The 25972-nt window shown below is 46.2% G+C and overlaps 2 protein-coding genes across 2 annotated transcripts in view; one reads left to right on the top strand and one right to left on the bottom strand.

The window, feature by feature from the left end:
• The window catches only part of GFM2 (GTP dependent ribosome recycling factor mitochondrial 2), a 31192-nt gene extending 21506 nt beyond the window's left edge, over nucleotides 1-9686 (bottom strand). The window contains exons 1-7 of the mRNA XM_075591624.1: nucleotides 9068-9686; nucleotides 7972-8077; nucleotides 5705-5792; nucleotides 4164-4209; nucleotides 3389-3486; nucleotides 429-554; nucleotides 253-341 (exon numbers count right to left, since the gene is read on the bottom strand). Coding sequence (XP_075447739.1) covers nucleotides 253-341; nucleotides 429-554; nucleotides 3389-3486; nucleotides 4164-4209; nucleotides 5705-5792; nucleotides 7972-8034 — 510 coding nt within the window. The 5' untranslated portion in view covers nucleotides 8035-8077; nucleotides 9068-9686. The remainder of the gene's footprint in view (nucleotides 1-252; nucleotides 342-428; nucleotides 555-3388; nucleotides 3487-4163; nucleotides 4210-5704; nucleotides 5793-7971; nucleotides 8078-9067) is intronic.
• On the top strand, nucleotides 9483-24639 carry NSA2 (NSA2 ribosome biogenesis factor). Its single transcript, XM_075591660.1, has 6 exons — nucleotides 9483-9657; nucleotides 16049-16236; nucleotides 16990-17140; nucleotides 17337-17516; nucleotides 21296-21488; nucleotides 24468-24639. Exons 1-6 carry the CDS (start codon nucleotides 9655-9657, stop codon nucleotides 24533-24535), a joined length of 783 nt encoding a protein of 260 aa, XP_075447775.1. The 5' UTR covers nucleotides 9483-9654; the 3' UTR covers nucleotides 24536-24639.
• Nucleotides 24640-25972: the final 1333 nt, after the last annotated feature.

The raw sequence follows: 25972 nt of genomic DNA, 5'->3' as shown, positions 1-25972 counted from the left end.
AGAGATACAGGATTGTAGTTTTTACTATCTTGTGGATAAGAGAAAATGGCTGCATTTTCTACATCTAATGTCCACTTGGATAACAGACTATAAATGTAGCATCATGAAATTGTTCCCATCACTGCTTAAAAGGCATAAGATTTTTCTTTTTCTTTATTAAAGTACCATATCATTGGACAGAATATTCTAGAAAAAGGGTAGACATTCATATGTACAAAAACTGCAATTGCCAGCTTGGTTAACATATTTTACCTCCACTCCAGCTGAAGTATCAAACACAGCCACTGCCCCATCAAGCACCCTCAATGAGCGTTCTACTTCGACAGTGAAATCCACGTGGCCTACAAGAAGACATCAGAGATTGGTATGAGCTACGAACACTAGGACAGCCTCCGTATCCGAGAAGGGGAGAGTCACAGACTGAGAACCTGGAGTGTCGATCAGGTTGATTCTGTGTCCATTCCAGTCGAAAGTGACAGCGGCTGACTGAATAGTGATACCCCGCTCTCTTTCCTGCGCCATGAAATCCGTCACGGTGTCCCCATCGTCAACATCTGTGATTTATAAGTAATTTAAAAAAAAAAAAAATAGTTAAAAAAGGTACTTCAATTTTAAAAGATGCTGTTTAGAAGCTACAAGTTCTAAGAAATACTCAGGAAACCAAAAGAAAAACTCTTAACTCCTTTACTGTGGCAGAGACGGGCTAAACATTACTAAAAATAAACTTTGTTTATAAGGATTCCGGTTTTCAGAGTTTGTTTTTTTTGTTAAATCTGTTTATTTTTGCTTTTTCGGGGTTTGCATTTTACTAAAAATATCTGTGTTTATCAGCGTTAAACATAAAAATGAATTGACACGTGAATTTGGTGTTTCTCGGTTCACTTATTTGCAGTTTTCCTACTACCCATTTGTTGCCTTTGTAGTCTAAGGGCTGGGACCCGCTGCGCTCGGCGGCACGGGCGGCGGGTCGGGCGTTCCCCACCAGCAGGGGAATCCCTGCCGGTCCCGGTCCTCCCTGGCTGCACAGCTCGCTACAGGCTGTGACGCGTCAGCCGCTACGGGATACAAGAGAATTGTATTCCCTAGCGTCGACGTGTCACGTGGTGTGGCTGTGAGCCAATGAGGAGGGGAGGCTTCGGGAGGAGGAGAGGCTTCGGGGAGCTGGGAGGGAAAGCAGTCTGTGTTTGTGTTTGTCTATGTGTGTCTGAGTGCCTGTCTGTGTTTGTGTGTGCCTGAGTGCCTATCTGTGTTTGTGTATGTGTGTGCCTGAGTGCGTGAGTGCCTGCCTCTTTGTGTATGAGTGTGTGTGTGTGTGTGTGTGTGTGTGTGTGTGTGTGTGTGTGTGTGTGTGTGTGTGCGCCTGCGTGTGTGTATGAGTGCCTGCGTGTGTGCATGAGTGCCTGCGTGTGTGTATGAGTGTGTGTGTTGCTTGTCAGCTCCAGCACGAGCCCGTGGAGGGAGGGAAGGGGGGGGGGGGAAAGAGTAGCGGGTCCCTCCGGTCAAGCCACGCCCCCCCTCTCGCTCACGCCTCCCACTCCCGCCCACCTCTCGCTCCCTACAGACCGCATATCGCGGTCTGTGTATGTCAGCGCCCCGCCTGTCTGCAGCGCGGGAGCGCTGACTCTGGGAGCGGGGCCTTAGCCTAAATGCAGCTGGGCTGCTACAAGGTGGAACCTATAGGAAATTATGCTAAATTTACGGGTTCTATTGGTTTTAACCAGAAGTGCAAGACGAATCATTGGCGTTTTTCAGTTAAAACCGGAATACATTTTATATAAACACACACAAATATGCATATACAAACACACACAGTATGTATGGTGTTGATTGCACTCCTTGCAAATACGTGTGTGAGTAAGCACTGTAATAGTATTGTTTCTGGCAAACGCAACTAAGCCAACCCAATTACCGGTGCCTATAGGTTGCGAGAAACATCCAGTAGCCCAATGCATATATCCTACAGGTGTCTGCCTCCCCACATTCTTGCACGTCTGAGCTACATGAGCACCAGCTACAGCCAGTCAGTGGGCAGAGTAGCTGCAAACTACAGCGCAAATAATTCTATTTTTGGCTGTTTATTGCCAAATCCTTATGAGGTTTAGCATCAAAAGACTAACGAGACCAAATACAGTACTATTCAATCAAACAAGGTATTATTTCCTCCTAGCATATTTGGTTGGTTATTTTTTTTTAAACTGCCTAATACTGTATACGTTTTTTCTTCCTAATATGCAAAATAGGATTAAAATTGTTTGTTTCTACATGGCTCCTGTACTAGTATACAATTGAAAACTCATAAGTACATATTATAACAAAAAGGTAAGAATAAAATGTATGTTTTATAATAAACGTATGTTTTATAATAAATCAAATGTGCTAGAAGAAGCACACTCAGTGCGAAACGAGCGTGGGGACGATAGTGGAGGAACGAGAGTCTAACATATATGAATGCACAGCATTAAGAATGGTAAAGGTGGTGGACATGGTGGGGCCTCTTTTCACTGGAGATGGACTGACATTCAATTATCCCACTGGTTTGATTTTGCCATCCATCGCAACTGCACATTTTGTGGCTATTGTTTTTCCAGTGTTGGGAAGAAGTGCTGTGCCAGTACAGACAGCTAGTGAGTAAGGTTCGAACATATTAGAAATGTATTGTATCATTTATATATTTATAAGGGACGCTGTGGGTGCAAACCTTCTACATATTACACAGCTAATTTTACATGCTTCTTAGGCAGAGACTACAGGTTTATTTACCCGCTCCAATCTCTGATAACATGAGCAATTTACCTCCTTTTATGCTCGGTTTTAATTTTTTGGTATATGAACCAATTTGTATGTTTACAATTATAAAATAATATACAGGCATACCCCGGTTTAAGGACACTCGCGAGTAAGGACATAGCGCCCAACAGGCAAATGGCAGCTCACGCATGCGCCTGTCAGCACATCCAGAACATCAATACCGGCTCCCTACCTGTACCGAAGCTGTGCGCAAGCGGGGAGACTATAGAGCCTGTTACAAATGCGTTATTTACATCAGTTATGCATATATGTGACGATTGCCGTACAGTACATGCATCGATAAGTGGGAAAAAGTAGTGCTTCACTTTAAGTACATTTTTGCTTTACATACATGCATACGTTAATGAGGGGTATGCCTGTAGAGTGCATATTTTGGGGTTTCCTTTTCTCACCTTTTTTGTTTGACATTAAAGCATATACTGCTGTTGGGTAGTGCCGTGCCTTCCATTAGTAATGGGATTCAAGTACAAGAACCGCAGTAGCCGACAGCAGCCCATTCACTTCAACGACTTTATCACACACAGTGCAGCTTCACCAAGGTTTCCCTTTGCATAGCAAACATGCAGTGACTGCCTCTCACCTCCCAGGTGTCTGATGTATCCAGAATAATAAAGCATTCTTTCAGTAGTCGTGGTTTTTCCTGCATCAATATGAGCCATTATTCCAATGTTTCTGATCCTAAAACATAAAAGGCATTACTGAACCTTAAAAATATGATTTTAACCATGATAAAAAGGACTAGAACACTGGTCGAAATATTACAATTTCTTTCAAACACATATTACACTTTGAAGGCTTAAATACTCCAAATGCTTGTACATCATTAAATGCAATTATCATTTATTCACATCCAGCTTACACCAAAAACAATGACACTGAAATGTTGTCAGAAGTGGATTCAGCAAGTGGCTACCTAGTCTCGGTGTCATGTTCAGCAACATGTATGCTGTTCCGCCAAGGGTTTGGTTTATTGAAACAGGGAACCTCTGCAGCTAAACCGTGTTGATTTCAGATCCGGGGACACCCTACTTCCAAAGACACTTACCTACGTAGGTGCTGCCGATACCATGCCAAAGTGGGTGAAAAAAATGCAAGGCTTAAATCTCCTGGGACATGAGAGCAAACATCACCCGTTGTGGCTTCCTATTAGCTCGCATTACATGGGAGATTTAAGCCTTCACGTGGAACCAGGAGCACCTACAGAGGTGAGTATTTCAGGAAGTAGGGGGTCCGCGTCCTGTTAGCCCTCGTCAGTGGGGGGAGGAGGGGACACAAGGCACAAAACCCAATTTCTAGAAACAATATGATCATTTCCATTCTGTAATTGTATATTTACATGAAACGTTATTTCTTACTTGGATACAGGAGGGCTGATGATGGTCCGCGGAGATTTGACATTTTCTGAAAAATGAAATAAATACAACAATCAAGAAATGTGTTTGTGAAATATATGAGGAGTTATTAGAAGGGGGGAAAAAACACCTGGTCATTTTCTAAAGTCTCCACGCTGCAAAACCAGTGCAAAAAAAAAAAAACAGGAGTCCCATTAAAAGGAAGTGGATTTAAAAAGTAAATAAATCTGGTGCAAATATTTTGTGTTGGTTTTGACCCAGTTTTGCAGCTGGGAAACTTTAGTAAATAAGTGTGTGTGTGTGTAAGGCTAAGGCCCCGCTGCCTCAGACCACGCGCCCGCACTGCAGACAGTCCGCGCGTGGAGAGGCACTTGACCGCTATCTGCGGTCTGTAGGGAGCGGGAGCTGGGGGCGTGGCCAAAACGGGTCGGGGGGCGGGGCCATCACTATGTGTCAGGGGGTTCCCTCCCCCGCCTCCCTGAGGAGAGAGTTTGTGGGAGGGAGCAGGGGGGCTTCCTTGGTGCTGGTGCTGCAGCTGCTTTCCCTGCTTCCCGAAAACCTCCCCTCCTCTCCGAAGCCCTCCCCTCCTCCTCTCCTCATTGGCTTACACCCACACCACGTTTCGCGTCGCCGCTTGGGATTACAATTCTCTTGCATCCCCTGGCAGCTGACGCGTCTCAACGTGTAGTTAGCCGTGCAGGGAGGAGGGACTGGGACCTGCTCGGGAGGATACCATCACATGGTAAGTAGCGCGCGCGTCGCCGGACGCAGCGGGACCAAAGCCTTAGGCTACACGCTGAGACTCGTCAGCTGCCAGGGGATGCAAGAGAATTGTAATCCCAAGCGGCGACGCGTCACGTGGTGTGGGTGTGAGCCAATGAGGCGAGGAGGAGGGGAGGGCTTCGGAGAGGAGGAGGGGAGGGCTTCGGAGAGGAGGAGGGGAGGGCTTCGGAGAGGAGGAGGGGAGGGCTTCGGAGAGGAGGAGGGGAGGGCTTCGGAGAGGAGGGCTTCGGAGAGGAGGAGGGGAGGGCTTCGGAGAGGAGGGCTTCGGAGAGGAGGAGGGGAGGGCTTCGGAGAGGAGATGGGGAGGAAGCGGGGAAAGCAGCTGCAGCACCAGCACCAAGGAAGCTCCCCTGCTCCCTCCCACAGACTCTCTCCTCTGTGTCTACAGATGCACGAGGGGGAGGGAACCCCTGGCAATGAGGAGAGGAAGCTTCGGGGAGCGGGGAAAGCAGCTGCAGCACCAAGGGAGCCCCCCTGCTCCCTCACACAGACGCTCTCCTCGGGGAGGCTTCGGGGAGCGGGGAGGCGGGGGAGGGAACCCCCTGACACACAGTGATGGCCCCGCCCCCCTACGCCATTGCAGCGTCCACCCGACCCGTTTTGGCCACGCCCCCCGCTCCAGCTCCCTACAGACTGCAGATAGCGGTCAAGTGCCTCTCCACGCGCCGCCTGTCTGCAGTGCGTGTGTGGTCTGAGGCAGCGGGCCTTAGCCTAACAAGCCATAGCGAGAATACAGGAAGGGGAGAGGAAGGATACTGTACCTGATGGGAAACTATAATGCCTCTGATGGCCATAATGATGTCCTGGTCTTCTGTTCTGTACAAGTCTTCTATTACAACACTGTACACACTATGCAGATAGGAAGAAAACCCATCAGAATTAAAAGTCTAGGAACCGGACTAGAAACAATATATATTCTTCCACTTTTGGCATTTACCTATTCTGAAGTCCCCCTTTATTTTGTGTAATTTGAATATGCTTATAAAATGTGATTTACAAATAAAGGAGGAATTATTATGATGCTTGGGAAGCATAGCTGCACACTGGGGGTTATTCATTAAAATGAGGGATTCATTATGCCTGGAATTTAGGGTTGGTGGGACATTCTCAGTTTAATAAATCCCTGATTTGATGACTCAGCAGTGTAACTTTTGGTGTCCACAGCGCATGGCTAAAGTAGTGAATGCTACTCAACTATAACATTGTAGAACACATTTAATCAGGTCTTGTTCGCTGCCAATGTAACAAAAAGCCACTATTGTATATATATATATATCACTCAGGTGGAAATAAGCAAGTGTTGCGTTCATATGCACTCACCCTCCCACACACTCCCATCTTTGCATGTCTACCAACACACAACTTCAATTGGAAGTTATTTATGGCCGAGACTTCTCCCAATGTTTACTTTCATGTATTATGCACGTATTTGTGCACGAATAAGAGGATGGTTAGCCCGTAGCGTAGACAAAGAAAAGTAAGGCAGGAGTGCTACCTTTAATAACTTGTGGTTAAAGAGTGCAAGCTTTCGGGACCACAAAGGTCCCTTCCTCCAGCAAATGACTTCTTTGTAATATTCTTAATAATAAATAAGATGGGGTGCAAGGAGTAACCAAGTGGTGATGTTTTTGAAGCTAGAGATGGTGTCAGCTCCCTGTGACCACCTGTGCCTCTGGCACCAAAATTAGATTGGAAGCAACTCTACAGGGCAGAAACTCATTGTGCCTGCACAATTGTATGTACAGAGCTGTGTACACTGTCAGAGCTATATTGGAAAATTAAAAAAATAGAAGTATTACCCTTCCCTCTATTAGATCGTCTATATTTTTTGTGTATTCTAAGGGCAGACCTATAGCGAAAAATACAATAGAATAACTATAGATAACGAAAGAAAAGTGGTTTAATTTCTAATCACATTATCAAGAAAATGTATAAAATACACTGAAATGAGAAATAAGATAAAAGGACAGTAAAAAATGCCATTCATAGTCAACACACATCGCTGCGAAATGCTCAAAGAACTAGATTGGTCATCACTTGAGTCTAGGCGCAAAATTCACCTTTCCTGTTTTGCCTTCAAATACTTTCTGGGCAAGCTACCCATCTATCTGAACAAGCTCCTCACCCCCACCATATGCAGCACTAATCTGAGATCTGACTCCAAAAGACTGTTCATGGTCCCAAGGCTCAACAAAGTATCCGGCCGCTCCTCCTTCTCTTACCGTGCACCCCAAAACTGGAACAACCTACCGGAGACTCTCACAGCCACCACCAGGCTAAGTTCTTTCAAAACTTAAGCTGTCTCACATTTGAATCTGGTCTGTAACGGTTACATACGCCTATAATATATATTATCTTTAACTGTGCATGCAATACCTTGTATATAATATATACCCTGTTCACTTATGTAACTGTATTTGTAACCATGTATTATTTGTCATCTTAACTCTATGCCCAGGACATACTTGAAAACGAGAGGCAACTCTCAATGTATTACTTCCTGGTAAAACTTTTTATAAATAATATTGGCTCCAATGTATTACTGTAAAAAGGATGCATGGATAAATGGCTCAGCTTGTTAATAGGAGTTGGATTATAAATTATAACTTTCTGGTTAAAACCATGTATACAAAGCGTGTTGCCAAAATATAAATAAAACTGAATTTCTTGCTCGTTACGAGACTTTCTGCACTAAAATGTCACATAGAAATGGGGCTGTAGCACTGAGAGGGTTAAAAAAACCTCAAATTTAAACATTTCCTTCTACTTACAATAACTCCACCACCAATCACCACTAAACATCTATAATGTCTGTGTGCGCCAAAGTATTTTGCCTGATACGTTATTTGCCCAAGACAAGTGGTTCCCAACTCCAGTACCCAAGAACCCCTAGCAGGTCAGGTTTTTACCCTGTTTCAGTCAAAATGACTGAGCCACCTGTGCTGAAGCAGAAATATCCTTAAACCCTGACTTGTTGGGGGTTCTTGTGGACTGGGGTTGAGAACCACTGGTGTACACCATTCCTTACCTCTATATACACACTAGATATGTTGCAGGGCTTTCCAGAAAAAGTCTTCAAAGCTGCCAACATGATTTCTTCTTTGTATTCACACAAACAACATAACCATCAGTTCCTATAGCAGAAAACAGCAAAATGATGCACACAGTTTAAATATGTTTCTATACTTATATTTGTACTGGAGAGGCCAGAGGAATAGCTTTCCAAATAAAGCCCACATTTAAATGTTAGGGACAGACAAAAATTGATAATATGGAGACGTGTTATTGCACTTGAAAAACAAATATTTTGAATATTTAAACCATCAACTAAGGTTTACTCGTGTCATTTTATTTCATGTGGGTAAAAATTGGTTTCTATTTTTAAAAAAAAAGTAAATGTTGTATTAGATTTGGTTAGTGGTTTACTTTTAGACTAATGTATATTTCATGCAGGTTAAATTGTTAATGTTACTGTTACTTTATAATGATGTTAATATTTTAAATACAGAGACCCCTGAATTGTGGTCTGCCGTGACGTTGGCTCAGGGGCTTACAACAATTTTGGCCAAAAATGTCAAACTAAAAGACCATTTTACTTAATAGATATTTATACATATATATTTAAGCACTGTACCGTGTATGATTTTCACTGGATGTGCTAAAACTGAGCTTTGTCTGTGTTTTATGTGCTGTCTCTGGTTTTAAATAATATTTTAAATATCAAGAACAAAAGTTAATCTATGAATCCCAATTATGCAGCCTTAGTGGAAACTCCCAAATTCTTATTGTTATAATGACTTCCAGTTTCAGTCACACTGTATGGTAACTACATACCTGTGCAACTTTTTATGCTGCTATAGGTGTCTAAATAAATGGAAATAAAGTGCTGTGAAAAATCAGTTTGGCTGCATAATTAAGATTGACATGAATGAACAATACGGTGCCTATATGAACAAGGGAGCCTCAGACTATCCGGAAGACTTCTCCCTGGGAAAACAAATGATCGTGTAATTTTGTGCATAATCAATTCATGTTAGATTACATTTTACAATACAATAGAACATGAATACATGTAAGTAATGATATTGTGTGTTGCATCCTCCTGTCCCAAATCCTCTTCTCACCTCTCCAGGGTGATGGGAGGCTTCACACATGTGACCTCCATTCCATTCTCTTCCGCCCTTAGCAGGCTGACGTCGATGGGGATATTACGCTTGTGTTCGTCATCACGCAGCCACCAAAACACCCAACGTGTGACCTTCCCAAGATGCTCTTCACCGATAGCTACCAACATAAATGGACTCCGCCTGGAAACTTAGCTCCGCATTTAATGTTCCGTGGTCTAACACCTCTATTTTTTCTTCCCGTGTAATCGCCAAATTAACCGGCCTTGCCTGTCCCGCAGGCAGCCTATTGGGGTTAGGCTGCCTGTGGGACCGGCATGGCGTAAATTGCCCTGTAATGCGTCACCGGCTTTCCTGGATGTGAAGAGCACCGGAACCATCTTTCCCACGCTCCACCCCCCATAACAGGAAGTGGCGGAAGTCGTTAGGGGGGCGGCTTTCCTTTCCCACCTTACCTCGTTGAGTGGGGTTCGGGCTTCTTAGCGCGCGCGTACCGACCACCGAACCAACCGACCGCGCAACCAGCGCGCGCAGCCCGACACCCGCGAGGCCACCCGTGCAGCCACAGCGAGGCGTGAACCGCAAGCATGGTGAGTGTGAGAGGTACAGGGCGGCGCATGGACCTGGTCTGATGCTGCTGGGGGACTGGCGGCAATATGTCCTGAGCGGACACCACAGATCCACACGGAATACCTGTGTAACACACCACTGGGTGTATGAGAGATGGGCAGTGACTGCGATACCTTGTCTGATCAGTGCACGTGGTACAACTCCCCGCATGCACTGCAGGATTAGGAGCTCCCCACGTGCACTGCAGGATTAGGATTGAAGCAAAATTCCCATTATTTTATGATAAAATACGTTTCGACCTGCCTGGGTCTCTCACTTTTTGTGTTTAGGTGTGTACGTATCCCCCCTTGCGATACATTGCGTAGGGAAGAGGTAAATCTCCTGGCTGAGTGCTACTGCACTCCATAGAACTGTCTAACCTTCATAACACTTAGATAGTAATCTCTTCATTTGTAGATGTTTTCATTTCTCTGGTATTAGTGTTACTGGTATTGAACGTTTCTGCGAAGTTAGGCCGCGCCACTGACGCGTTAGGTAGTGCCACTGACGTCACGCTCCAGTCGCTGGAAAAATCAAATTGAAGTGACTTCCAGCGATCGGACCAAGCCGTCGCTCCAACTATAAGTGCCCGCTACGGCATCAATACATTTGTTTTGATGCGCCGTCGCCGGCACTTTAAGGGCTAGCTCACACTGCTTGCAACATAAGTGCGCACGTTCGACACTCTTTGAGGCTATTGGATGAGAATTGTCACACTAGAAACTGCTTGTGGCGGCAAAGTACAGTATTGACGCTGCGACATTTTGTGGTAGAAAAGGGGGGGGGTGATAGACAGCACTCTGACACAATGACTCAGCAAGGTTGCAGGGTGCACGGAACAGGAAGGGACCCTAATTCCCTTCAGAAGTACTAACAAACCAAAAGATAGTACCAGCACTCTCTGTCTCACAGCTACAGATATAAGCGAATACCAGTGTAGGGAATATGAATAATTTAATGACACTAATAATAAACTGAAAATATAGCAACAATAGCCAATAGGCCAATGCAAGATTAAATATCACCATAGAGAAAATCAAAAAATAAAAGGGGGTAGAGGGGAAAGAAGGAGAAGGGGAAAAAACACAAAAGAAAAGCAAAAAATCACAAAAATGGAAAAAGGAAAGCAAACTAGGGGGGCAACGTTTCGAAAGATAAGCAAACCCTCTTCCTGGTGCCCTGTCGAGTATTTGGGGACAAAGCCCAAGCACTCGACAGGGCACCAGGAAGAGGGTTTGCTTATACTTATTCACTGATTGACATCTGATATCTGCATATGTTCTGTGTCTTTTACAATAGTCTTGTATTTACATTTATTGTTTGATATTTGATATCTGCTTATGTGATTTGCCCTCTTTAGACTTTAGATTTATATCATTAGCTGAGTGTGGGATTATTTGACAGTGGGGAGGGAAGGCTTAGGGAAGTACCTCTGGGACCCTTTTGGGACCAGGGGGAATGGGCCAGATGTCACCCTTTCGAAACGTCGCCCCCCTAGTTTGCTTTCCTTTTTCCATTTTTGTGATTTTTTTGCTTTTCTTCTGTGTTTTTTCCCCTTCTCCTTCTTTCCCCTCTACCCCCTTTTATTTTTTTGATTTTCTCTATGGTGATATTTATTCTTGCATTGGCCTCTTGGCTATTGTTGCTATATTTTCAGTTTATTATTAGTGTCATTAAATTATTCATATTCCCTACACTGGTATTCGCTTATATCTGTAGCTGTGAGACAGAGAGTGCTGGTACTATCTTTTGGTTTGCGACATTTTGCCACCACAACCCAAATTGAAATTTCGGGCTGCAGTCAAGTCACGTGAGCTAATTCAGTCAATAAAGACGAACCAGCTTTGTGACCCGTTCATCACTCGCCACGACTCAACTCCTGCAGCTAGCTCACAGATCACTGGGCTGCAGGAGCGCACGGCAGAGGTGCGCGCGGCCGTAGCAGGCAGTGTGAGCTCGGCCTTAGAGTGGCCTATGGGGCTTGTAATATAACTACAAACATGATTTGCTGCTTTAATTGTATTATAAATACGTAATGTGAGCCATTCTTTGAGCAGTATCGCAAGTGTTTAAGTACCCTGCTAGATAATGTAGTAACATTGTGTATTCCTGTTATCTGTAAGGAGTTGAAATATATAATTGATGGTTATAATATGGCTTTTTCCGTACCATAAATGACACCAAGTAGCAACATGTCGACTCCCTCATCTGCCTTAGGCCGCGCTTTTAGTTACAGCGACGCTGCTGTTGCTGGTAAAATCTAATTTAAATTACTTAGAGCAGCGTTTCCCAAATGGTGGGTCGCGACCCGGCACCGGGCCACGGCACCAAAATTGCCGGGTCGCAGCAAGGCTGGCCGCGCGGTGTCTCCCGTCCCCACTGCTCAATTTAAAAAAAATGCCGGCAATTTCCCCCTGCGGTTCCGCGCGCTTGCGCAGGGCAAGCAAGGCCTGCTCCCTTCCTCCCCCCCCCCCGCTCCCAACGTGGGACGGAGGAGGAAGTACCAGCTCCTCTGCGGCCCGCACGTTACGTGGGACGGAGGGGGAAGTTCAAGCTCCTACTGCGGCGTGCTTCCCCCCGCAGCCAGCTTCCCGAGCTCACCTCCCGTGGCACCCCCTCCCGAGCCCACCTCCCGTCCCCCCAAGCCCACCTCCCGTCCCGGGCAGCAGGGGATATCGGGGGCAGCAGGGGAAAGCATCCGGCGGCAAGGTAAGTCACCCCACCCAGTCACTGCCTCCCACCCAAGTGCCCCCCCTCCCACCCACCCAAGTGCCCCCCCTCCCACCCACCCAAGTGCCCCCCCTCCCACCCACCCAAGTGCCCCCCCACCCCCTCCCACCCACCCAAGTGCCCCTGGTCCCCCTCCCACCCACCCAAGTGCCCCTGGTCCCCCTCCCACCCACCCAAGTGCCCCTGGTCCCCCTCCCACCGACCCAAGTGCCCCTGGTCCCCCTCCCACCCACCCAAGTGCCCCCCCTCCCACCCACCCAAGTGCCCCCCCTCCCACCCACCCAAGTGCCCTCCCACCCACCCAAGTGCCCCCCCACCCACCCAAGTGCCCCCCCACCCACCCAAGTGCCCCTGGTCCCCCTCCCACCCACCCAAGTGCCCCTGGTCCCCCTCCCACCCACCCAAGTGCCCCTGGTCCCCCTCCCACCGACCCAAGTGCCCCTGGTCCCCCTCCCACCCACCCAAGTGCCCCTGGTCCCCCTCCCACCCACCCAAGTGCCCCTGGTCCCCCTCCCACCCACCCAAGTGCCCCTGGTCCCCCTCCCACCCACCCAAGTGCCCCTGGTCCCCCTCCCACCCACCCAAGTGCCCCTGGTCCCCCTCCCACCCACGTGCCCCTGGTCCCCCTCCCACCCACGTGCCCCTGGTCCCCCTCCCACCCACGTGCCCCTGGTCCCCCTCCCACCCACCCACGTGCCCCTGGTCCCCCACCCACCCACGTGCCCCTGGTCCCCCACCCACCCACGTGCCCCTGGTCCCCCACCCACCCACGTGCCCCTGGTCCCCCACCCACCCACGTGCCCCTGGTCCCCCACCCACCCACGTGCCCCTGGTCCCCCTCCCACCCACCCACGTGCCCCTGGTCCCCCTCCCACCCACCCACGTGCCCCTGGTCCCCCTCCCACCCACCCACGTGCCCCTGGTCCCCCTCCCACCCACCCACGTGCCCCTGGTCCCCCTCCCACCCACCCAAGTGCCCCTGGTCCCCCTCCCACCCACCCAAGTGCCCCTGGTCCCCCTCCCACCCACCCAAGTGCCCCTGGTCCCCCTCCCACCCACCCAAGTGCCCCTGGTCCCCCTCCCACCCACCCAAGTGCCCCCGGTCCCCCTCCCACCCACCCAAGTGCCCCCGGTCCCCCTCCCACCCACCCAAGTGCCCCCGGTCCCCCTCCCACCCACCCAAGTGCCCCCGGTCCCCCTCCCATCCACCCAAGTGCCCCCGGTCCCCCTCCCACCCACCCAAGTGCCCCCGGTCCCCCTCCCACCCACCCAAGTGCCCCCGGTCCCCCTCCCACCCACCCAAGTGCCCCCGGTCCCCCTCCCACCCACCCAAGTGCCCCCGGTCCCCCTCCCACCCACCCAAGTGCCCCCGGTCCCCCTCCCACCCACCCAAGTGCCCCCGGCCCCCCTCCCACCCACCCAAGTGCCCCCGGCCCCCCTCCCACCCACCCAAGTGCCCCCGGCCCCCCTCCCACCCACCCAAGTGCCCCCGGCCCCCCTCCCACCCACCCAAGTGCCCCCGGCCCCCCTCCCACCCACCCAAGTGCCCCCGGCCCCCCTCCCACCCACCCAAGTGCCCCCGGTCCCCCTCCCACCCACCCAAGTGCCCCCGGTCCCCCTCCCACCCACCCAAGTGCCCCCGGTCCCCCTCCCACCCACCCAAGTGCCCCCGGTCCCCCTCCCACCCACCCAAGTGCCCCCGGTCCCCCTCCCACCCACCCAAGTGCCCCCGGTCCCCCTCCCACCCACCCAAGTGCCCCCGGTCCCCCTCCCACCCACCCAAGTGCCCCCGGTCCCCCTCCCACCCACCCAAGTGCCCCCGGTCCCCCTCCCACCCACCCAAGTGCCCCCGGTCCCCCACCCACCCAAGTGCCCCCGGTCCCCCTCCCACCCACCCAAGTGCCCCCGGTCCCCCTCCCACCCACCCAAGTGCCCCCGGTCCCCCTCCCACCCACCCAAGTGCCCCCGGTCCCCCTCCCACCCACCCAAGTGCCCCCGGTCCCCCTCCCACCCACCCAAGTGCCCCCGGTCCCCCTCCCACCCACCCAAGTGCCCCAGGTCCCCCTCCCACCCACCCAAGTGCCCCAGGTCCCCCTCCCACCCACCCAAGTGCCCCAGGTCCCCCTCCCACCCACCCAAGTGCCCCAGGTCCCCCTCCCACCCACCCAAGTGCCCCTGGTCCCCCTCCCACCCACCCAAGTGCCCCTGGTCCCCCTCCCAACCACCCAAGTGCCCCATGTCCCCCTCCCACCCACCCAAGTGCCCCTGGTCCCCCTCCCACCCACCCAAGTGCCCCTGGTCCCCCTCCCACCCACCCAAGTGCCCCTGGTCCCCCTCCCACCCACCCAAGTGCCCCTGGTCCCCCTCCCACCCACCCAAGTGCCCCTGGTCCCCCTCCCACCCACCCAAGTGCCCCTGGTCCCCCTCCCTCCCACCCACCCAAGTGCCCCTGGTCCCCCTCCCTCCCACCCACCCAAGAGCCCCTGGTCCCCCTCCCTCCCTCCCACCCAAGAGCCCCTGGTCCCCCTCCCTCCCACCCAAGAGCCCCTGGTCCCCCTCCCACCCACCCAAGTGCCCCATGTCCCCCTCCCACCCACCCAAGTGCCCCTGGTCCCCCTCCCTCCCACCCACCCAAGTGCCCCTGGTCCCCCTCCCTTCCTCCCTCCCACCCAAGTGCCCCTGGCCCCCTCTCCAGTCACTCACATCCGTCGTTGCCTGTAATTCACTGTTTGTGTCTGTGTGGGTATAGGGGAGAGCGAGTGTGTGTGGGTATAGGGGAGAGCGAGTGTGTGTGGGTATAGGGGAGAGCGAGTGTGTGTGTATCTGTATCAGTGTGTGTGTGTGTATCAGTGTGCGTGTGTAACTGTGTGGCTGCGTGTGTGTGTCAGTGGCTGTGTGTGTGTGTCAGTGGCTGCGTGTGTGTGTGTCAGTGGCTGCGTGTGTGTGTATCAGAGGCTGTATGTATGTATCAGTGTGTGTGTCAGTGGCTGCGTGTGTGTGTATCAGAGGCTGTATGTATGTATCAGTGTGTGTGTCAGTGGCTGCGTGTCTGTCAGTGGCTTTGTGTGTGTGTGTGTGTGTATCAGTGGCTGTGTGTGTGTGTATCAGTGGCTGTGTGTGTGTCTGTGCAGGCCCTATAGGCCAGTATAGGCGATAAAAATTTTAGTGGGTCACCAAGGAGAAGTTCAAAAATAACCGGGTCACGGAAAAAAAAGTTTGGGAAACCCTGACTTAGAGCAATCTCTTACTATAAGCGTGCGCGACGGCGTCAATGCATTTGTTTTGGCACGGGGTCGCCGGCACTATAAGCGTGGCCTTAGATGGCTATCTTGTTTTTCTTTTACATCTGTGTTAAGCTGTAATCTGTGTAAATCAGTATTGCGACCTGAGAAAGAGGAGAACTCTCGCAAAATTGTCTTAAAATATCAATTGTTAGTCCTAATAAAAATAAAAGTTAGCACCTAATACTGAAGTATTCATTTACTCTGCAATATCTAATTTAAATAAAAATGTTTATACCTTTTTTTTTAGTGTGCTGTTCAAAAAAAGACTGGTTAAAGTTCTTTCTTTTCCATTTGACCTCCAGTTTTAGTTTCTCTGTGCGTCTGAGTTAATTGCCTCCCTTTCTCTGTTTACACACAGCCTCAGAATGACTACATCGAATTGCACCGTAAGCGGTACGGCTATCGTTTGGATTACCATGAAAAGAAAAGGAAGAAGGAGAGTCGTGAGGCACATGAACGCTCACATAAAGCTAAGAAGATGATCGGTCTGAAGGCCAAACTGTACCACAAGCAGCGCCACTCTGAGAAGATACAGATGAAGAAAACGTGAGTGATGCTCTGACCGGTTTCAAAACTAAAACGTGAAGCTGTTTTTCTGTTTCATTTGTATACGAGAATAGCAGTGTACAGTACAAATAATGTGTGTTACTTTTTTGTGCACCAGGTAAAATGATCTAGTAACTAAGGCAAATCACTACTTTCCTTGGACCATTAACACCCCATCTAGTACTGGAGATTTAATGATTTAAATTATCACTTTTTATTAATCAATTTTTTTTGGGGGGGGGGGTTTATTTTTCCCTAAATTGTGTGGATTGTTTAAGATGCTAATATTGATATTACATCCAATAAAGTACAAGAGCAAATCGTAGTAGCTAGCATATTTGTCAAGTGTTTGTACTTTTTTTTTTTTAAAGGACTCGTTTAGTTATGATTCCTAATATCTTGTTTTGAAAAGCTATTGATTGCAGTAACCAGAACATTTGCCATAGAGTGTATTGTGCTGGTAGGGTTTGTACACAGTTCTCCACATATGCTAGAGATTACAACATTTGGTCAGTTCAAAGTGGCATATCCTAATTACCACCAAAAAAAAAAAAAAAAAAATCTTTCATGCAAATGCTGTGTGTGGGACACAGAACATCTAGTTCTAAGTTTGGAAACCATCTGTATTGTATTGTATGTCTTTATTTATATAGCGCCATTAATGTACATAGCGTTTCCTGGATTAAATCCAAGACCATGCAAGATTATTGGTTTGTTTCTATTTGCCAACTCCATTTCCCCAATTTGTTGCAGTATTAAGATGCATGAAAATCGGAACACCAAACAAAAGAATGATGAGAAGACGCCAGAAGGTGCTGTGCCAGCTTATCTGCTGGACAGAGAGGGTCAGACTCGCGCTAAGGTTCTGTCCAACATGATCAAGCAGAAACGAAAAGAAAAAGCCGTAAGTAGCTGTAGAAGAGGACAACGTTTGTACAAAGAGGGAACCTTTTTTGTGTAAAACCGCTGGTTTTTATAACCATCAAATATCGCTTTCTGTAAACAAAAGGCCCAACTGTCCAACCCATTCCCTTATACATATGCAATATGTTCAGGACTTTGGTTTTGTTCTATACAAGCAAAATGTTCCTCTGTTTTAGGGTAAATGGGAAGTTCCTTTGCCCAAAGTCCGGGCGCAAGGAGAAACAGAAGTGTTGAAAGTTATCCGCACAGGCAAGAGGAAGAAGAAGGCCTGGAAAAGATTGGTCACCAAAGTGTGCTTTGTTGGAGATGGCTTTACCCGAAAACCCCCAAAGTATGAAAGATTCATCAGACCAATGGTATGTTATTTTACAATAACATTTTGTGAAGAAGAGATTTACCCCACTAAGGGGCCTAATTATTCAACTGTGATAAGGGCATTTCTGCGGGAAACGGATGTTCTTGCACAGATTTGCATCTAGCTGTAATATTTGAGCCCTTGGTGGCATTTCCAAAGTGTGCAAAATTGGCTTTTTGATGCAATTTGGTTGCATGCAGCTCCGTGCAATATGCAACTGAAGTAAACACGCAAAATTACATACAATGACCAATTTAGTAGAGGGTGCATTTTTTCATTTAAAAAAAAAATATATTTATCTATATATCTCTTCCAAAATATTTACCTCATACTCCACGTAGGAAGACCAAATATGCTTGGGAACACGTCTAAGGCCATGTCCATAGTGCCTTCACCCATGCGGAGGCGTGAGCGGCCGTGACGTCACCCGCGTGAAGCGGGTGTGTTTTTCGGCCATGGTAGATGCTGTCGGTGGGCGTGTCGGTGACGTCACGGGGCTGGCTCGCCCTCATTGGGCGAACCGCTCACGTGACCTATCTGTCACGCCGAGAAATCAGTTTCAACTGTTTTCTCGCACAACACGCGCCCCCTCCTGCTTCCGCGTGAATCATATGGGCGTGATCATGGCCTTAAGGCAATCTGATCGCGCCGCGTGGTCTGAGGCAGGATAGCCCCAGCCTTAGAGACTGTGCAAATCATTTTGTAGAAATGTTGCATGACTCTTATTTACATGCTTCCCAGGTATATCTAGTACTTATCAGTACCAATCAAGTGTTACATGTAGTATCAATGAGTAGAAACAATCGGTTCAATAAAATACTCAACACAATATACTGCCACCCACTCCAGCTTCATACCTTTCAACGCTCCTGTTCAGGAGAAGGCCTCCACAACCTCCACCTTTTTGAGGTGTTGCATGATGTCTATCGGTGGAGCACAATAAAGTATAAACCACAATGAGTAAAAGGTACAATAGTGCATAAAACCACAGCTGGTAAACCACTATAAGCTCCGTAGCTGACACAAGCCTGGCTGGAGAGTTTTCTGCTGTCCCTGTGATCAGACACTGCCATTTCTGATGACATCATCATCAGAGCTTATAGTGGTTTACCAGCTGTGGTTTTATGCACTATTGTACCTTTTACTCATTGTGGTTTATACTTTATTGTGCTCCACCGATTGTGGTTGATACTTCATTGTGCTCTACCTGCTGCGGTTATACGCCCTATCGTAGTGGCGACACTGTACCCACGTTAGAACAGCATGGTATATTAGGGTATGCCTTGTTTTGGTAGTTATACCCGACCAATTGCGCAATAATAAGACATACAGAGCTAAGATCACATTTGTCTTTTCTGGTGAATACGATACAGCGATACCTATCCACAATTATTTCTCCATGGTGGGAACAACATTTATTTGAACTATTGGTTCACTACGCTATTTTTACTATATGGAATACTGTACCTATTGGTAATAATGATATGTTAAATACTTGCCTGCTCTATGATATCTACTTGGGCTGGGAGTGATACTTACCTGCAGACCTGAATATTAGATTCCGAATTTGAGACGTTTATGGATAGCATCCTATCAGATATTAGCATCAAGATACCCATTGTTTTTGCTTATCCTGCCACTTCACTACGGGGTTATTTTAATGTTTGAATGTGATTTGTGTGTGTTTTTAATCCATATATTTGAATAAAACTTTATTATTTTCTTCCTGGCTAATCCGGTTATGATAGGCCTGTTTGACCTATCATCAGTATTTTCCTGTTAGACCATTGTTAGTCTACTCACTGTACTCCACACACTGAGTGCTCCACTGTGAGGGAACTTTTCTGATCCTCTTTTTGGATCAACCTAGATATTAGGTTTATCCTGGATCTCCTCTTACCTCTCCCATCGTACCTTCAGTGTCTCTTTTGCTAACACCTCCTCCTCCTCTATTGATCTCTCTGTGGGGGTACCCCAGGGCTCTGTCCTGGGACCCCTTCTCTTTTCTCTCTACACACTCTCTCTAGGTGACCTAATCACATCTTTTGGGTTTAAATATCACCTCTATGCTGACGACACACAAATTTACCTTTCAACCCCTGACCTTACACCTGCTATACAGACCAAACTTTCTGAATGCCTCTCTGGAATATCATCCTGGATGGCCATCCGCCGACTGAAACTTAACATGGCAAAAACAGAGCTCCTTATACTACCTCCCAAACCTGGCCCTACTACATCCTTCCACATTGCTATTGGAAATACGATCATTCACCCAGTAGCCCAAGCACGCTGCCTAGGGGTCACACTTGATTCCTCTCTCTCATTCTCCTCTCATATTCAAAACGTTTCTAAAACTTGTCGCTTTTTCCTCCGCAATATCACAAAGATACGCCCTTTCCTCTGTTACTCAACTGCCAAAACTCTGACTCAGGCCCTCATTCTCTCACGTCTCGATTACTGCAACCTCCTGCTGTCTGGCCTTCCTACCTCTCACCTGTCTCCCCTACAATCTATCCTAAACACTGCTGCCAGAATCACTCTACTCTTTCCTAAATCTGTCTCAGCGTCTCCCCTGCTGAAATCCCTCTCCTGGCTTCCGATTAAATCGCGTATCTCACACTCAATTCTACTGCTCACTTTTAAAGCTTTACATTCTTCTGCCCCTCATTACATCTCAGCCCTAATTTCTCGCTATGCACCATCCAGACTCTTGCGTTCTTCTCAAGGATGTCTTCTTTCTACCCCCTTTGTATCTAAAGCTCTCTCCCGCCTTAAACTTTTCTCACTTTCTGCCCCACACCTCTGGAATGCCCTTCTCCTCAATACCCGACTAGCCCCCTCGCTATCCACCTTTAAGACCCACCTTAAGACACATCTGCTTAAAGAAGCATATGAGTAGCACTGGATAATCATGGACACATGACACAAAGCTTGGCCCCCTGCAGACGCACTTACTAGTATTCCCTCCTACTGTCTCTACGTTCTCCCTACCTACCAATTAGACTGTAAGCTCCTCGGAGCAGGGATCCCTTCCTTAATGTTACTTTTACAGTATGTCTGAAGCACTTATTCCCATGATCTGTTATTTATATTTGTTATTTATATGACATGTATTACTACTGTGAAGCGCTATGTACATTTTATGGCGCTATACAAATAAAGACATACAATACATACATATACTAGTAGCTTAGGATAGCTACACATATGTAATTTGAGTTGAATATCGCAATTTGTAGGTGAGATCCAGAGCAGCACAAATTCCTTATAAAATGTAACTGTTCAAACCATTTATAACCCTCATATAAACCCAATCCAATAAAATACAGTGTGTAAATTATTATGTTTTTAGATTATGCGGTCATAGTACACAATCAAGAATGGGTTTACTTCACAATTATTTCTTTTTTTTTTTTTTTTTTTTTTTTTTTTGAAAAATGGGATCTACAAAAAAAATCTGCATAACATAACCTGAAATTTGCGTCCTCATTGAGTTTGTCAAATGCATTTGGTGTCGGGAAGTGTAATTTACACCCTTTAAGTATGTGTTAATACTTTTTAAATGTAAATCTGCTAAATAAAAGATCAGTCGGGAGTGCTTTATACAAACATTTGCACCTCTCCGATGTCTATCTGTACCCAAATATCAAGAAGAGCCAGATTGACTAAACCATGCTTAAACCTAGTGCACCCTAAATCTCATTTATACTCGTATTCTGAATTTCTAATTTATTAATTTTATTCCATATTTTGTTTTCTTTTGTTTTTTTTAAACAGGGCTTGCGTTTTAAGAAAGCACACGTAACACATCCAGAACTTAAAGCCACATTCTGCCTTCCTATCCTTGGCGTAAAGAAGAATCCCTCGTCCCCTCTTTATACCACTTTAGGTGTAATTACAAAGGGTACAGTCATCGAGGTGAATGTGAGCGAGCTTGGTCTTGTCACACAAGGAGGCAAAGTTATATGGGGTAAGTTGTCCTCCCACATTTCTGCATGATAAACTATACAAGTAAGCTGTAAATCGTCTTTGCAGAATACAATAATGTGTCTATTGTAGTAGAGTACAAAGTTTTATAGAATTTATACATAGCCACTGTGGTAGCAGTGTAATTAAGAAATGGCAACGCCGGCTAGCACCAGATCCAGGTGGAGATAGTGTGTCAGCAAGTCCCCAAGTTGCGTGCACTCCTAACCCGGTGTAGAATATTATTTTATTTATTTTTTATAAAATGTTTTACCAGGAAGTAATACATTGAGAGTTAGCTCTCGTTTTCAAGTATGTCCTGGGAATACGTGTGATGAGTATTATAACTGTAAAGGTCTAAATGCTAGAACAGCAGAATCCCGCTAGAAATAAAGAAATGCCAGATAGTATGTCATACTCTGCCCCCTAGGTCGCCTGCTTCCCACCATTGATCTAATTTCTGTATTTAAGATCAACTTATATCAAACATGCTTTTTTTTATTTTTACTAATTGGTTAAATATATTACTGTTAAGTACCCTTAACTATGCCCTTCCTCACTTTCCTTCAAATGTTTATAAATGTCAATAACCAACTCCTAATTACGCGATTGTGAAACGCAGGAGAGCTGGATACCAGCACTCCAATATGGGAATAGAATAGGGGTGGTGCCCTAGGGAAAATAACAAGAACAAATAAATGGCAACGCCGATTAGCACCAGATCCAGGTGGAGATAGTGTCAGCAAGTCCCCAAGTTGCGTGCACTCCTTACCCGATGTAGCATAAATGTGATGAGCCTTGTAACTGTAAAGGTCGAAATGCTAGAACAGCAGAGCCTCGCTAGAAATAAAGAAATGCCAGATAGTATCCACCTCTTGTGTTTCACAATCGTGTAATTAAGCGATAGAAACATTTGGCACTTTTTAGGAGTTGGTTAATGACATTTAAAAACATTTGAAGGAAAGGGAGGAGGGGAAGAGTTAACTGTACTTAACAATAATATATTTAACCAATTGGTTAAAAAAAAACACACATAAAAGGCATGGTTAATATTAGTTGATCTTAAATACAGAAATTAGATCCATGGTGGGAAGCAGGCGACCGACCTAGTGGGCACATGTGGCCCTATGGGATGTCACCTGTGGCCACCCCAGCTGCCATCACTTCCCAGTGCAGAGAGAAGGAAGTGGTTGCTGGTGTGGATTGTAGCTGCTTCCCACTCCCTGAGCTCCCACTCCCTGAGCTGCCTAATGACAACTGCTAGTCACTAAGAGGAGAGGGACAGTATTCATCAGTCTGCCAGCATTAAGAATCTGACTGGAGGAGAGAAGCTTATTACCCACAGCTTCACCATCTCTTCTACCTGTGCACCATATATGTATATGTGTACGGTGCTGCACTCGTGGCCCTTCAGGTACATTATGTTGCCTACTACTGAATTAGATGTTTATGGTCCCTTGTCTCTGCTGTGTAACATTCCAAGATGGCAATATTGTGAAACCATTAGATGTACTATAATCCCTATTCTTTCCAATATTTCTCTATTTTGTAACTGCTACCAGCTTCGCAATGCAGAACCAAGCTCAAACAGGCAAGTACAAAAGGACTGAAACCGCGCTGCCTTGTAGGGTTTTCAATGTCACAGTTTCTTAGAGCAGCAGTCCTTATGTTTTGGGAGCCAGGGAGTCCTTCGAAATACTTACCAGTGAAGTTACCGGTATTCTTGGTTATGAAAGGGTATTTCGATGGCCGTTCAATGAGAAGCCACAACAGATGTTGCTGCTTTGTTATTGGCGCGAGCTTTGGCAGTTATTTGGTTTCCCCCTGGATAGGGGATTTAAACCCGGTAATATCCGTAAGTATCTCGGGAAAAGGGTGTCCCCAGTGCTGGAAAAGAGGCTGCAATCAGGGGACCCCCTCTGGTTTCCATCCTGTAAAGGAAAAAAAGTAGGGGGAGTTGCTGCTATCACATTGTACGTGTTGCTCAAGTAGGATTTTGGAACGATGTTAAGAAATGTAGTGGGATAACGATATTTATTTATCACAATGATCTGTTCAATGGGAGTCCAAAAACACAACACAAACCATAGACCACAAACTGTATAACAAAAAATGTAGTATTAGATAATATTTATGATACTACATTTCTCCCCCTCCCCCCTCCCACACACACTCACTCTGCCCTTTTTAAATTTTTTAATGTATTCAGTATCCTTAGGTTGCTATAGCAACTATTTAGGAAGCGACAACACATCCTATTTTGAAATAGGCAGCTGTATTTGGTGCCCTGGGAATGAATGGGGGAACCGATCGCTCAGCAGCTTGGATAACTGCATTGCCGTAAATGTAACACTGCTGCATTTATCAAAAGCAAACAAAATACTGGGCAAGAGACTTAAAATAAAATGACTCTCCTGGATGCATAATAGTAATATCACAATAATAAATGTAAATACTGACTTACGGTCATTTCTATATTGGTGCAATATTGCCAACATGTTCCGGGGGCTATCGGCCAACTCTGTAAGAGCTGTGTAATGTGGCTGGGAAACCTCCGTTTAAGATGGGTAGAAAGGTAAAAAGTGACACTGACTCATTTGCATTTAATTTCCCAATCTTTTCTGCTTTTTTTTAAGTATTGTGATAATAGGGTGAAGCACAGTTTTTATTCTAAATTGATTATGGGGACTGCTGCATTGGAAAATAGTGTTGGGGACTTTGTGGAATGTCTTGTACAGGCTAACGACTTTATCCTTACATTTGCCTTAGCCAATCATTACAGGTTTTTAGGAAGCAGTGGTCTTTGGCAATGCTTTTATGAATACTTGATATTCAACCTCATTTTTTGTTGTCGGTGATGTGTCAATATTAGAACTATTGGGTGATAATGACTCGGCTGCAAGTCTGCTTTTTCAGTTTTAAACTACCAGTGACTCGTTGATCTCAGCGCCACTAACAACTTTTCTTCTTCCTTTTTTTTCAGGAAAATATGCACAAGTGACGAACAATCCTGAAAATGATGGTTGCATTAATGCAGTTTTGCTTGTATAATTTGACCTCCACTGAAAAATATCTAAGAGACTTACAAAAAGACATTAACATATTTTGTTATCCTTTTGAATTTTGCAATAAAAAATGGCGGTCATTGCAAAGAGCATCTCGTGTTTAAAAAGTGATTTTTGTATTCAAACTTGATATCATCTAAATATGCAGCTGCTTAGTAGATTTCACATCTATTTGTGGTCTACTTCTTAAGTGTTAAAAACATGGTCAGAATCCTAAATGACGTAATTTGTCTCACTCCAAGGACAACATTAATTAGATGCCCGATATGTTACTTTAAAGTGATGTTTGCTTTCTGCTTCAAATTCCAATTAGCTGTGGAGTCAAGGTGGGAGGTATTTATCCAATCTACAAAGCATCATATATTTTCCATAACTGCTATGGTTGCTGGAGTGCTATGTTCTTGTCCTTAGTTTACCATCATGTGTTGGAGATACAAATAAATGTGTTATGATGCTGGATCAACAAAATGTATACATTATCTCATAAAACAGTCTAAGCAGAAAAATGAAATCTGAGCTTCCAAGACCAAGGATGTACACTCAAGGTGCTGCAGAATTAGTCGGCTGGTAAAGATTGATCCAGACAACGTTCCAAAAGTCGTAAAGAGAGAAGACTTTCATAACTAAACATCCCTATTCAATGTGGTGTAAATCTATTCTCCGAGCCAGAAAAGAGATCAATCCTTTCAAATAAATAAATAAAATGAATATGTTCTCTACCACTGGGAAATGGCTTCACACTTGTTGGACCTCAATTTTGGCCCTTACACAATATGCTAAGGAAGGTCTGAAGCAAATGCTATAGCTAAACATACACTAGGGTCCCTATTCATGAAATGCTGTGACGTTTCAAATAAACGAATCTAAAACCTCTAGTATTTAGAAGATAGACTTACTTTATATTGAATAGAACCTGTGATGTAAGTCACATTGGTCTATAGATCCTTTTGAGGTGCCTGTATTTATTGATCAATAAAATGCATCACTATAAAATCATTTAAACTAAAAAAAAAAAAAATCTGATCTTTCACTTTTCAGGAGGACTGTCAGTTACATTTATTTGAGTATTGATACTTTCATCTCCAGCCAAGTTCATTTGCAACTCTTCTCCAGCACTGGGAAGACCTTCATAGCATACTGAATATGTTCCCTGGTTGACATGTGCATGAACAACTATTTAATACTTGTAAAAGTGGAGGCATGTGCAATACAAAGTTCTGCAAGAAATGTAGACAAATTTGACAGCAGAAGATAAAACCAAGAGAAACAATCTTAATTGACATTTAATAGCTACTTTTATATATTGGGGGGGGGGGGGGAGAAATACTGTTGTATAAAAACAAATAAAGCCAACCTATTGAGCTTTGTATACATCAAGGTTTTAGAACAATCGTTCCTAAATTGAGGACATTATGGCAAAAAT

This window comes from Ascaphus truei, chromosome 1 (genome assembly GCF_040206685.1).
Source record: "Ascaphus truei isolate aAscTru1 chromosome 1, aAscTru1.hap1, whole genome shotgun sequence".
Classification (NCBI taxonomy): Eukaryota; Metazoa; Chordata; class Amphibia; order Anura; family Ascaphidae; genus Ascaphus; species Ascaphus truei.
Note: the sequence above shows the minus strand (reverse complement) of the source record. Positions and strands in the feature narration are given on the sequence as shown.

Excerpts from the sequence above, each read along its gene's own strand:
- NSA2 (XM_075591660.1), top strand. Across the intron at positions 16,237-16,989 it reads AAGATACAGATGAAGAAAAC|TATTAAGATGCATGAAAATC; the intron begins GTGAGTGATGCT and ends AATTTGTTGCAG. Across the intron at positions 21,489-24,467 it reads AGGAGGCAAAGTTATATGGG|GAAAATATGCACAAGTGACG; the intron begins GTAAGTTGTCCT and ends CTTTTTTTTCAG.